Below are 12476 nucleotides of genomic sequence, written 5' to 3'. Positions count from 1 at the left end.
ACAGAAGTCTGTAGCACTGATCCTACGGAAAAGGAGACAAAATGGAGACTCCCATGGGGGCCTAGGGTAGCTACAGAAAGGGACAGGGGAGGAAGCAGGGCAGAACCAGGGACAAGGAGGCAGAGTCATGAAGACTGGGGTGGCTGTGGCAGTTTCTTAAAATAAGACAATAATGAAGTTTGCCACATTCATTGACTCTTTTATTTATTTATTTATTTTTTTGTGAGATGCGAGTTTCGCTCTTGTTGTCCAGGCTGGAGTGCAGTGGCGTGATCTCGGCTCATCACAACCTCCACCTCCCAGGTTCAAGTGATTCTCCTGCCTCAGGCTCCCAAGTAGTGGGATTACAGGCATCTGCCACCAAACCTGGCTAATTTTTGTACTTTTAGTAGAGACGGGGTTTTGCCATGTTGGCCAGGCTGGTCTTGAACTCCTGACCTCAGGTGATCCACCCGCCTTGGCCTCCCAAAGTGCTGCGATTACAGGCGTGAGCCAGCGCACCTGGCCCAATTGATTATTCCTTTCATGAAAGATTTCTCTATGGCATGTGATGCTGTTTGATAGCATTTTACCCAGAGTAGAACTTCTTTCAAAATTGGAGTCAATCCTCTCAAACCCTGCCGCTGCTTTATCAACTAAGTAATGTAATGTAATGTAAAGTTAGTAATATTCTCAGTCCTTTGTTGTCATTTCAACAACATTCACAGCGTCTTCAACAGGAGTAGATCTCAAGAAACCACTTTGTCTGCTCATCTGTAAGAAGCAACTACTCACCAAATCAAGTTTGATCAATAAATTGCAGCAATTTGGTTGCATCTCCAGGCTCCACTTCTAATGCTAGTTCTCTTGCTATTTCTACCACATCTGCAGTTCCCTCCTCCACTGAAGTCTTGAACCCTTCAAAGTGATCCATGAGGGCTGGAATCAGTTTCTTCCAAACTCCTGTTAATGTTGATATTTTGACCTCCTCCCATGAATCATGAATATTCTTAATAGCATCTAGGATGGTGACTCCTTTCCAGAAGGTTTTCAATTGACTTTGCCCAGATCCATCAGAGGAATCACCATCTATGGCAGCTGTAGCTTTATGAAATGTATTTATTAAGTAATAAGACTTGAAAGTCAAAATTACTCCTTGACTTCTGGGTTGTAGAATGGATGTTGTATTTGCAGGCATGAAAAATATTAATCTTCTTGTATATCTCCATGAGAGCTCTTGGGTAACCAGATGCACTGTAATGAGCAGTAATATTTTGAAAGGAATCTTTTTTCTGAGTAGTAGGTCTCAACTGGGCTTAAACTATTCCATAAACTGTGAAAACAGATGTGCTGTCGTCCAGACTTCGTTGTTCCATTTACAGAGCACGGGCAGAGTGTATTTAGTAGCACTGGCTTCAACTTAAAGTCACAAGCTGTACTAACAAGACTCAGCCTGTCCTTTGAAGCTCTGAAGCCAGGCATGGACTTCTCTTCTCCAGCTATGAAAGTCCTAGATGGCATCTTCTTCCAATAGAAGGCTGTTTCACCTACAGTGAAGCTGTTTGATGTAGCCACCTTCATCAATGAGCGTAGCTAGATCTTCTGGACAGCTTACTGCAGCTTCTCCATCAGCACTCGCTGCTTCACCTTGCACTTTTATGTTATGGAGATGGCTTTTTTCTTTAAACCTCATGAACCAACCTCTGCTAGCTTCACACTTTTCTTCTGCAGCTTCTTCGCCTCTCTCAGCATTCAAAGAATTGAAGAGAGTTAGGGCCTTGCTCTGGGTTAGCCTGAAAGGAATGTTGTGGCTGGTTTGATCTTCTATCCAGACCACTAAAACTTTCTCCATATCAACAATCGGGATGTCCCACTTTCTTATCATTCATGTTTTCACTGACGCAGCACTTTCATTTCCTTCAAGAACTCTTCCTTTACATTTACATATTTAACTGGTATAAGAGCCCCCTAGCTTTAGGCCTGTCTCGGTTTTGGACATGCCTTCGCCGTCATCATTCTAGCTTTGGATTTAAAATGAGAGATGCGCAGCTCTTCCTTTCTCTTGAACACTTTATAGGCCACTATAGGGTTATCAATTGGCCTAATTTCAAAATTGTTGTGTTTCAGGGAATAGGGAGACCCAAGGAGAGGGAGACACAGGAGAGCAGTTGGGACACACACAACACTGATCAAGTATGCTGTCTTATACGGGTGTGGTTCATGGTGCCCCAAAACAATGACAACAGTAGTATCAAAGCTCGCTGATCTCAGAGCACTATAACAGACACAATAGTAAGGAAAAAGTTGGAAATGTTTGAGAATTACCAAAATGTGACATTGAAACACGGAGTGAGTGTGTGCTGTTGGAAGAACAGACTGGCGTTGATAAGACTTGCTCAGCGCCAGGTTGCCACAAACCTTCGATTTGTAAAAACCACCAATTAATTGTGAAACGCAATAAAGCAAAGTACAGTAAAATGAGGGATGCCTGTATGAGGTGTAATAAGGTAACCACGTGACACAGGCCATGCCAAGCCTCCCTTACTTCTCCCCTTCTTCCTGCCATGATTCTAGCTGGAAATAACCAACCTTGGGAATTTGTACCTTCAGGGTATCGGGTTATTACAGCACACACAGCTTTCACCTCTTCCAAAGCCCACCACTAAGCAAAGCTTACAGCCCACAGATTATCAAATGTTTATGTGCACACAGCGTCAAGCTGCACACAGCACACCCCCCCCACACACAGAAAAGGAGAGTTTCTGTGACAAAGTGCTCAGGTAAGAGGAAAACCACTGAAGCCTCGCTGCTGCCTGTGGAACACCCTGAACCCCACAGTTGTCCTTCACTCCCGAGGCCAAAAGGAATTCCACAGAACGCCTGGCTGTTGAGAGCCACGCTGTTTCTGGCTGTCACCTGGAAGACAAACTACTGAGCTGGTGCTGGTGGGTGAGTTTCTGGGGCACCCCCTGAAGCAGCTCCCAGGGGAGGGAATCTGAGAGTCCAAATCTGACACTGACATACCCTAATCCTAAACCACCCCTGGCTTCAAGATATCCTATCTGATCTCAGGGAATCCGCCTGGGCGAAACTGGCTGCAAGAACTCAGCTCTGAATAAGTACCACACCCCTGACTCCCACCTGGGCCCCTCTGGTGTCTCCCTCATTGCCCCTTCTCTCCCTCCCTGTTGGCCACCCATGGCCATGCCAGGAGCAGAGCCCACACTCTGGGAATGTGAGGGAAGTTCAAAGTGGGGTCTGAGTCCCAAGGCTCTACCATCTCCCAGTGTAGCCGGTGACCCCCTTAGTTTTGCGTGGTTTAGAGGACTGCCTGGTGCCCCTCCTCCTCCTCTGACCCGAAGGCCCTCTCTGAGCCAGGTCCCTTTACTTCCACTCTCCTGCCCTGGGTCCAGACGCTGCCCGTTGCCTCCCTCCCCTCAGGACCATTTCTGGGCTTCCCGGCACTAAATCATCACAGCCCTGCCCTCACAGCTTGGCTGAGGACGGGGCACCCTCACTGCCTAAGGCACAGGTCCTCTTGTAAAGATCCTGGCTTTCCTACGCCTTCCCATCTAGTTTCAGGCCATGCTGGTGGCTTCTGGCTCCTGGCCGTGCCCTCTGCATCCATTTGTTGAGCATCCACCCTTGATCCTTCTCTCACGCCCTCAGCCCCACCGATGGGAGCCACCACTCCATCCACATTATCCACAGGGCTGGCTGAGCTGACTTCCTCTGAGACAGGGCTGGCATCTGCCTCACTCTGTTCTGAGAAGGTGATCCAGGCTCCCAGGGAACACAGACACCTAAATCAGAGTCAGCCCTGGCCTGGCTTCGGACCTTTCTCACCCTGACAGTTGTAAACACACAGGAGGCCAGGGGAGGAGATGCTCAGATCATCTACCCTGGCTCTGCCTCTCAAGATACTCCCCTGAGCTACATCAGGAGCTGCTGTTTCTGAGCCATTTGCTCAGCAGCCCTCGGTCACTGGACAGCCTTGCTTAACTGGAAGATGCCTGATTTAAGAGCACACGTGCTCACTCTGACCTATATCCTGATCCCCTGGCCCTCCCCCTCCGCAGTGGCGCGCGTCACCACCAGCTCACAGGCTTGAGCTGTCGCGAAATCCTGGGCAGAATCCAGTCCAGAGAAAGCGTGGAGAGGACAGTGGCCCAGAGCTGCTTTCAGGTGCTCCATGGACGGCCATCGTGATCAGGGACACTGCCTTCTCGCAGCGGGAATGCATTTCATTTGAGAGCATGGATTCTGAAGGCAGACACTGGATCCAAAGCCACCTCTACCACCTACTGGCTGTGGGACCCTGGATGAACTACTTTACCTCTGTGCCTCATTTATCTCAGCTGGGAAACAGGATGATAATAATAGCACAGGCTCAGCATCCCAAATCCAAAAATTCCCAAATCCCAAATCCTCCAGAATCTGAAACTTTCTGAGTCCTGACATGACACTCCAAGGAAATGCTCATTGCAACATTTTGGATTTCAGATTTTCAGATGTGGGATATTCAACTGGCAAGTATCATGCAAATATTCCAAAATCTGAAAACATCTGAACTCTGAAATGCTTCTGGTCACAAGCATTTTGGAAACAGGATGCTCAACCTGTATCCACGTGACAGGGCTGCTGTAAGTGTGGATACAGGCAATGCATGTAAAGCATCTGGAGCAGTGCCTGGCACACATGGGGAGCCCGTCATATGCTGCCGCGGCTGCTGCTAATGACAACAGGGACAACTACGATGAGATTACAGAGGCAGGGGACGGGTGCAGCTCCACGGTTAACAATGCTACCAGGTGTCCCCAGCTCACAAAGCCTGTCCATGGTCCCATTTTCCACACATGGAACCTGGCCCAGAGAGCAACCGCCCACAGTCCCATTCCTAGGAAGCAGGGTAGCCAGGAACTGAATGCAGGTCTGTGAACCTAAAACGAATACTCTTTTAACCTCTGCCACTAAAATTGCATCCAGTTTTCAAGGGGAAGGAGAAATATGGTTTCCCAGCACCTACTACACCTTTGCACTGCAATTGTCAGCTGGACAAGAAAGAGCATCTGAATATCTGATTTAAAGGAAAAGGCTGCTTTCTCTTTGGGACTAATAACAACGAAGGCTTTTTTGGCTCTGCAAGTTTGCTGTCCTCTCGCCAGTGCTGTGGACTGGGGCTTTCTCAGAGTAGTGCTGCTTTCAGCGAAGCAGCTGTTTGGGGTGGCCCCTTTGTTTTTTATTACCTACGCTATGACCACAGCTCCACACTGACATGCGATGGCGGCATCAGTTGACATCTATTTTCTTGTTAACAGAACAGAAGTGGCTCCTTATTAAGCGCCCCCAGAGAAGATTCTGCCATAAAAATCTCATAAAGCCCAAGCGCCTCCTGAAATGTAAACTGGCCCGCTCAACTTTCCCTTGGAAATCGCTGGTGAGATCTGCTTTGTCGGCCAGTGTGCGTGTTCCACCTATGGTCACTTTAGGCCGCTAAAAGCAAGAAACCAATCAAGCACCCCACTAGAGTCGACAAACCAAACCCTGTCTCATGTGCACCCCTTGGTCTGAGGATGGAAAAGCAGCTTCCCTTCACATTTACACAGTGACCTCGGTACGAGTCATAGGACAACGTTTTGAGGGACAGAAGGAAGTCTCTTTAGTTGCTCTTCCTTTTTTGCTAAGCCACTGAAGCTGGCTGTGGCTGAGATGACAGGAATGACTCTTACCTGTGCGGTGAAGAAGGCTGGGGTGAGGGATCCCGAGGGGAGGGCTGGGCTGTTGAGGGCGATGGAGCCGATGTCGGTGCCGGAGAGCACCAGCGGGGGCGCTGAGATTTCCAAGCCTTTGGGTTTTTTGGCCTTTGGGGGAAGAGATGGAGACTTGGTCTTGGAGCCCGATGACAGGTTCAAGGGCTCCAGGGAATCGGAGTCATGGCAGGCGGCCTCCAGGAAGAGGCTTCTGTGTTCAGAAGGGAGGGGTGAGTTGGGGGACAGGGACGGGGACCGAGATGAGAAGGGTGAGGCGGATGAAATACTGGCAGCGTTTGGCAACATTAAAGAGGAGATCTTGGCCGAGACGGACGAGGCCAGGAAGGCGGACGCCGCCGCAGCCTCTGACGTGGAAGGCAGGGACACCACCGGCCTGGTGACGTGCTTGTCGGTTTTATTGGTCACAAACCTGATCACAGTCCTGACTTCTTCCACGGGGGGGCTGTCTTCGGGCGGCTCCTCCAGCTTCTCCGTCTTGATGGCCTTGAAGGCGTCTGGTGGGTTCTGCAGGGAATTAATGGTGAAGGACGAGTACAGGCCTGAGTGGATGTATTCGTTGCGGCTCGTGCTTTTGAGGGCGGCCAGGCTGTGTTTGTGGGCCTCACGGCCCTCCGGAGACGCCTTGCAGTCGCTGTCCTGCAGCAGAAGGCTCTCCCGGCTGATCTCCACCGTGTGAGGATCCATCTTCAGGATCTCCGGGAAAGAGACAAACTTGTACACAAACTTCTGCCCGATCACCTTCTTGATGATGTTCTGCAAATACAAAAGTAGACGTTGAAAATCTGAGTGCACCCGAGAAACCGTGTAAGAGCTCATGATAATGGTAAATGTCGCTGGCAGAAGCACCAAAATGTTCCTGATTTACATTCTTGGCTAAGGAAAAGTGGAAGGAGGAATGAAGTTGGAAGTAGAATTAGACGTGCATTCCAGTTCTGCCATTACTAGATCTTTGTGATCTTTGGCAAATTAAGTGCCACTTTGAGTTTCCTCGTCTGTAAAGTAAGGAAGATGATGATGATGATGATGATGATGATGATGATGATGATGATTTCTTAGACAGGGTCTCACTCTGTCGCACAGGCTGGAGTGCAGTGGCACGAACATGGCTCACTGCAGCCTCAACCTCCTGGACTCAAGCACTCCTCCTGCCTCCACCTCCTGAGTGGCTGGGACTATAGGTACATGCCACCACACCCTGCTAATTTTTATATTTTTATTTTTTGTAGAGACAGCATCTCACTTTGTTGCTCAGGCTGGTCTCAAACTCCTGGACTCAAGCAATCCCCCAACCTTGGCCGAGTGAGGATTATTCTATGTAATAACATAGTAACAGCTGCCATTTATGAAGCCCTTACTATGTGGATGGGATTATTCATACCTTATCTCATACAATCTGAACAGCAATCCTAAAAGGAAGGTGTTGTGACTCCTATTTTAAAAATTTGGAAAATAAGCTTAGAGCGCTTCCGTAACTCACATGGCCACCTGCTAGGAAGTGAAGTGGTAGAGGCAGCATGTCCTTAACCATAACACAGTATTGTCTTACCTACCTCTGGGAGTCAGAAGAATTCAATGAAATAATAATGAGAAAGCATTCTGTAAGCTGGAAAGCATTATAAAATGCAAGTTATCATCATCAAACACTACAACGTTTTCTTAACTCACTTGGTCATTTTTTTCCTTTTTAATTTTTATTTTTTTGCCAAGAAAGCCACTGGAAGAAAAACGAATTGTCTACTTTGGATATCTGTGACATTCATTGACAGTATTTTTAGTTGCTAGCGTCTACTTCTGGCTCTTCAGTTTGTGGCTCCAGTCCTCAAACATTAGGCTATAAATGAAAAGCAATAATCATTGCAAAAGTTTTTGCAGCCCTTTGGGAGAAGGGACTTTATATTAAAGGCTGTGCTGTTCTTGAGGTTTATTAAATGGATACTTTAATTCCCTGCCGAGCCCACTGGGTTCTATATTTACCTACCAAATGCTTGCGTGTGCCTTGCCCTGTGGATGCATCTTGGGGTCCAAGGGGCTCAGAGAGACAAAGATGGTCTCTCTCAAGCACAAAAACCCAGCACCATCCTATGGGAAATGGACTCTGTTTCCTTAGAAACTATTCCACCTAAAATCAGGGTATGAGTGAGGGTTAAAAAAAGATCATTTCAAGTAGAAGAGCTTTAGAAGCAGCTCTGACTGAGTGCTTCTCTTCTGTACCAGGGGTTGTACATAAGGCACCTCATTAGATCCCCACATTAGCCCTGATGGAGGTGGAGGATGTCATCCTTCTGACACAAACAAGATCCCAGAGATGGGGCGTCATTTGCCCAAGAACCACCAAGATCGACAGATTCTAAAGCGTAAGCTTTGTCACATCCCCACACAAATTTAGGGGGAGAGAATCAAAGATCCCCCAATAGACATGAAATTCAACTGAATGTTGATGTGCCTTTTGAAATCATAGTGTGGTTCTAAAAACATGTGTTTTCCTGCCATCCTTTACATTATGACATTCTGATTTGCCTTTTCCCTCCTTAAGTGATGGGAGCGAAGGGCACATTTAAGGGTGCCATTCAGCACAGGAGATCTCATACACAGAGTCATGGAGAAACCTCACTGAGCACCAGCATACAGGCCGACGCCCAGGGCACCTCAGATTAGAGTCAAGGCCAAACAACAGTTCCAGGGGCCGCGGCCACCTTGCTGCATCCTGGAGCTCCACCTGCAACTTAACCCGCGGGGTCTCATTGACGCCAGCGACCTCACACTCACGCTGCTACTCGAAGCTGAACAGCCCTTAAAAACCTTTAGAGAAATTTGGGAAACTCAGATGTTTTCCACCTGGACTTTGTTAGCAGCGTCTCTGCCGAGTGCCCTGGGTCAGAACATGCCCAGGAAAATCAGCTCCCAGCAGGAAATAAATTAAATAAGGGTGTCATTGGACCCACCTGACCCAGGGTCAGTTCCCATTAAAAAGAAAGTGTGCTGGCCTGGTGTGTTAATGCTTCCTTTGCTAAAATTTTAAGTTATTTTTAGTTTTAGCTCATAATATTTTTCTCCCTGGGGAAAAACTTTATTTTTTCCCTCAGCGAGTTTGAACACTCATCTAAACTGAGTGAAGTTTTTAGAGCCTAAATAATTACACAAAAGACAAACTTCTATAAATGTTTTATTTAGAGCCAAAATAAAAACACAGAAGAAAAAGGATCTGAATCATTTATTCTAACAAGTCTTAAATAACTGTTTCTTCTTTTCAAAAAAAAAAACTTTTAATTTTCTTATAGGTTTGGAACATCATGTCTAAGTTGGGATTACATTCATGAACACATCAAGAAATAACCAAAGGCTGTGATAAAAATGACAGAAAATGTCTCTCCTGCTCAAAAAATGGTTGGGAACTGAAAGGCAGCCTCAGACAGATCATATGGCCTTGCTGTGTTAAAAAGAACCTGAGGAACAACCCACCTGTCCACCAACCAGCAAAAGGATAAATGAAATGTGGGGTGTCCTTACAATGGAATATTATCCAGCTGTAGTAAAGAATGAAGCTCTGCACCAAGGCCTAGAATTCATTATTTGAGGAAAAATGAATTACTAGACTATAGTAAGAACAATAAGGAATATTGTTTGGAATAGTAAGGAACAAACATAACATAATGGGCCTCAATTTCATTAAATAGAATCATAGATTTTTTTTTTTTTTTTTTTTTTTTTGAGATGGAGTCCTGCTCTGTCGTCCAGGCTGGAATGTAGTGGCGTGATCTCGGCTCACTGCAACCTCTGCCTCCTAGGTTCAAGCGATTCTTCTGCCCCAGCCTCTCAAGCAGCTGGAATTACAGGCACCCACCATCATGCCCAGCTAATTTTTTTTTTTTTTTTTTGAGATGGAGTCCCGCTCTGTTGCCCAGGCTAGAGTGCAGTGGTGTGATCTCGGCTCACTGCAAGCTCCGCCTCCCTGATTCATGCCATTCTCCTGCCTCAGCCTCCCGAGTAGCTGGGACTACAGGCGCCCACCACCATGCCAGGCTAATTTTTTTTAGTAGAGATGGGGTTTCACCGTGTTAGTCAGGATGGTCTCGATCTCCTGACCTCGTGATCTGCCTTGCCTCGGCCTCCCAAAGTGCTGGGATTACAGGCGTGAGCCACCACGCCCTGCCTAATTTTTATAGAGATGGGGTTTCACCATGTTGGCAAGGCTGGTCTTGAACTCCTGACCTCAGGTGATCTGCCCGCCTCAGCCTCCCAAAGTGCTGGGATTATAGGCATGAGCCATAGAATAGAATATTCTATTCTATGATTCACTGCAAAGTGAAAGCAGCCAGATATTACATGATAAAGGTCACATATGATTCCATTTATATGAAATGTCCAGAATCATGATATCTATACAAAAAACCAGAAAGTAGAGTATGGTTACCTAGGGCTGAGAGGGGTGGAAGGAAGGAGGTAATGAAAATGTTCTAAAGTGGGTCACGGTGATGGGTGCAGAACTCTATACTCAGAGCCACTGAACTGTATATGGTAAATGGGTGAATTGTATGGTATGTGAATTTTATCTTAATGAAGCTGGTTTTTAAAGAAAAGAACATATAAGAATCTTAAGTATTTTACGTGTTTAAGTGGAAGACAGTGGGAACTTTCTATAGCTAGAAGCGACTGTCATAACATGCTAACCCTACTCAGAATGTAAAAAGGGAGACACTGGGAAGGGCCCTTCAGTAGCTGCTGCCTCTGCGAGGGGAGGAGAGACGACACCAAGAGTTTTCTGGGGAAAGGTTACGCAGTGACGGGGATGGAGACAACTTACTAGCTGGCCAAAAGGAGGAAGTGACAGCCATTGGAAAGAACCGAGGCAGGTCATGCTTCTCTAGAGACCAGTGGGAAAGACGGATTCGATCTGGCTACCTGGAAACCTGCCAGGGTCGAAGGCTAAAGAGTGGAACTGGGAGGGAAGAGGGCAGGGTCGGGTACAGTAAGTGGGTCAGAGCAGTGCAGCCCAGTGACTCAGCACCGGGGACATCTGCTAGACGAGGGGAGCTGGTAAGGAAAGCCCCCCACAGCGGTGCCCACGGCTGGAGGATTAGGAACAACCTGGGCTCAGAGGACGTGTGTTCCTGCAGCTGCACTGACAGCCCCTTCTTCCTTATCTTCCAGGGCTGCCCCAGAAGCAGCGCCATGTATGTTTGAAGATCTCTCTGTGGCTTCCAGAGGGAAGTTTCCTTCCAAGACAGTTTGCTGAGAAGAGTCAGTGTCAGGAATAATACAAGCTAGTATGTGCTGAGCACGTATTATTTGTCAGGCTATCTTCTAAGAACCTGACAACCATCAACTCACTCAATCCTCTTAGAGACCGGAATGATTATTATCCCCATTTTGGAGATAAGCAAGCTGAGGCTCGGAAAGTATAAATTATACACTGTTGGAAGCTTGTACCTGGAGAGAACAGATGGTAACCAGGCAATCTGACTCCTGAGGTCTTGGCTACTATGAAGGGTGACACAAGATTCAGGCCAACTTAGGCAGCCCGGGACACAAGCACACTTGGGTAAGGGCTCTTATTATGGTAAGTGATGAGGATATTTAGAAAAAGTCTGGTTTCCACCCCCTTCAATCCCAGACTCACAAGTATTTGTTGCTCACAGTTGCCTGGTAACCTGAGCGATGCTGGTCTGTGTCGGATGGAGCTGAGTGCATCTCCAGCGTGGTTTTAGAGTGTTACACACATCCGCTTCCCTCTTACACGGGTGGGACCAGTCTCTTTGTAATTTCCCATTAAATACGTATTTGCAAAAGGGCTGCCTCTTTGCCCGGCAGGCATTCCGTGTGAGGTTACGGGCAGCAAGGATGGGACCAATTTTAGTGAGAGGAAAAAGCAATATCCCCTTCAAACAGAGCCCAGTGGCAGTTCCAGGCAAAAGAGGAGGACCAGATACCAAAATTAATCCCTCACCCCATCCAAGTTGCCATTTTGAGAATGCAGTAGTAGCCTAAAGGGCAAGTCGTCCCTTTGGGACAGGATTCCAGGCAGACCTGTGCAGAAGAACCCTTCCCACTCACCAGCCACCTCTGGGGACCAAGGCATCCCATGACAGCAGCCCATGACAGGATCTCGTGACAGGATCCCTCAATTATTTCACTTTAACTGCATAGAAAATGCCAAGAGAGCAGGTCATATTTCCATTTCCATTTCAGTGCTGTCTGTTACCCTGACAGGTTACAGGCATACCTATAAGAACAGGTATGGCTGTCCACAGTGTGTTTACATATGTACACACACACACACACACACACACACACACAAATGCTCCACTCTGCCCTTTGAAGAGGAAGGAGTCTGTGTAAATAATCTCAAATAGTAGATAGATGAGAAATATTTCTTTAAGTTTTGTAATTTAAAAAAAGCACATGCAGTGCTAGGTAATGAAAAGATGCATATGGAATTAGATTTACCTTCTTGATGATGTTATTAGGATTATATTTAAATGAGTTAACTAAATGTTTGTTGAATGAATTACCAACTATAAGGAGAACTGACCCAGGCATAAAGCCACAGGCATGAAAGACACAATTTTCCACGGCTCATTCTTAGGCTGGTTAAAGCTCCCCGTGGGTGTATCCCATACATATACCTGCTTGTTCTTCTTTGCTGGCATTTTTACACTGAAAACTCCCAGGCAGATACTAGAGGCCATATGCAAACTCCACATGCTACATACAACCTCACACCTCCCG

At 47.0% G+C, this 12476-nt stretch overlaps 1 protein-coding gene across 4 annotated transcripts in view; it reads right to left on the bottom strand.

The window, feature by feature from the left end:
• The window catches only part of ELK3 (ETS transcription factor ELK3), an 84328-nt gene that overhangs the window by 25365 nt on the left and 46487 nt on the right, over positions 1-12476 (bottom strand). For 3 of the 4 annotated variants that reach the window (XM_063593581.1, XM_034934265.4, XM_063593582.1), the window contains exon 3: positions 5709-6503. The exons of the other annotated variant lie outside the window; for it this stretch is intronic. In XM_063593581.1, the coding sequence (XP_063449651.1) occupies positions 5709-6503 (795 nt within the window). The remainder of the gene's footprint in view (positions 1-5708; positions 6504-12476) is intronic. 4 annotated transcript variants of the gene reach the window in all.

Source organism: Pan paniscus, chromosome 10 (assembly GCF_029289425.2).
Source record: "Pan paniscus chromosome 10, NHGRI_mPanPan1-v2.0_pri, whole genome shotgun sequence".
Taxonomy (NCBI): Eukaryota; Metazoa; Chordata; class Mammalia; order Primates; family Hominidae; genus Pan; species Pan paniscus.
The sequence above is the reverse complement of the archived record's forward strand: the minus strand, read 5'-3'. Positions and strand labels throughout refer to the sequence as shown.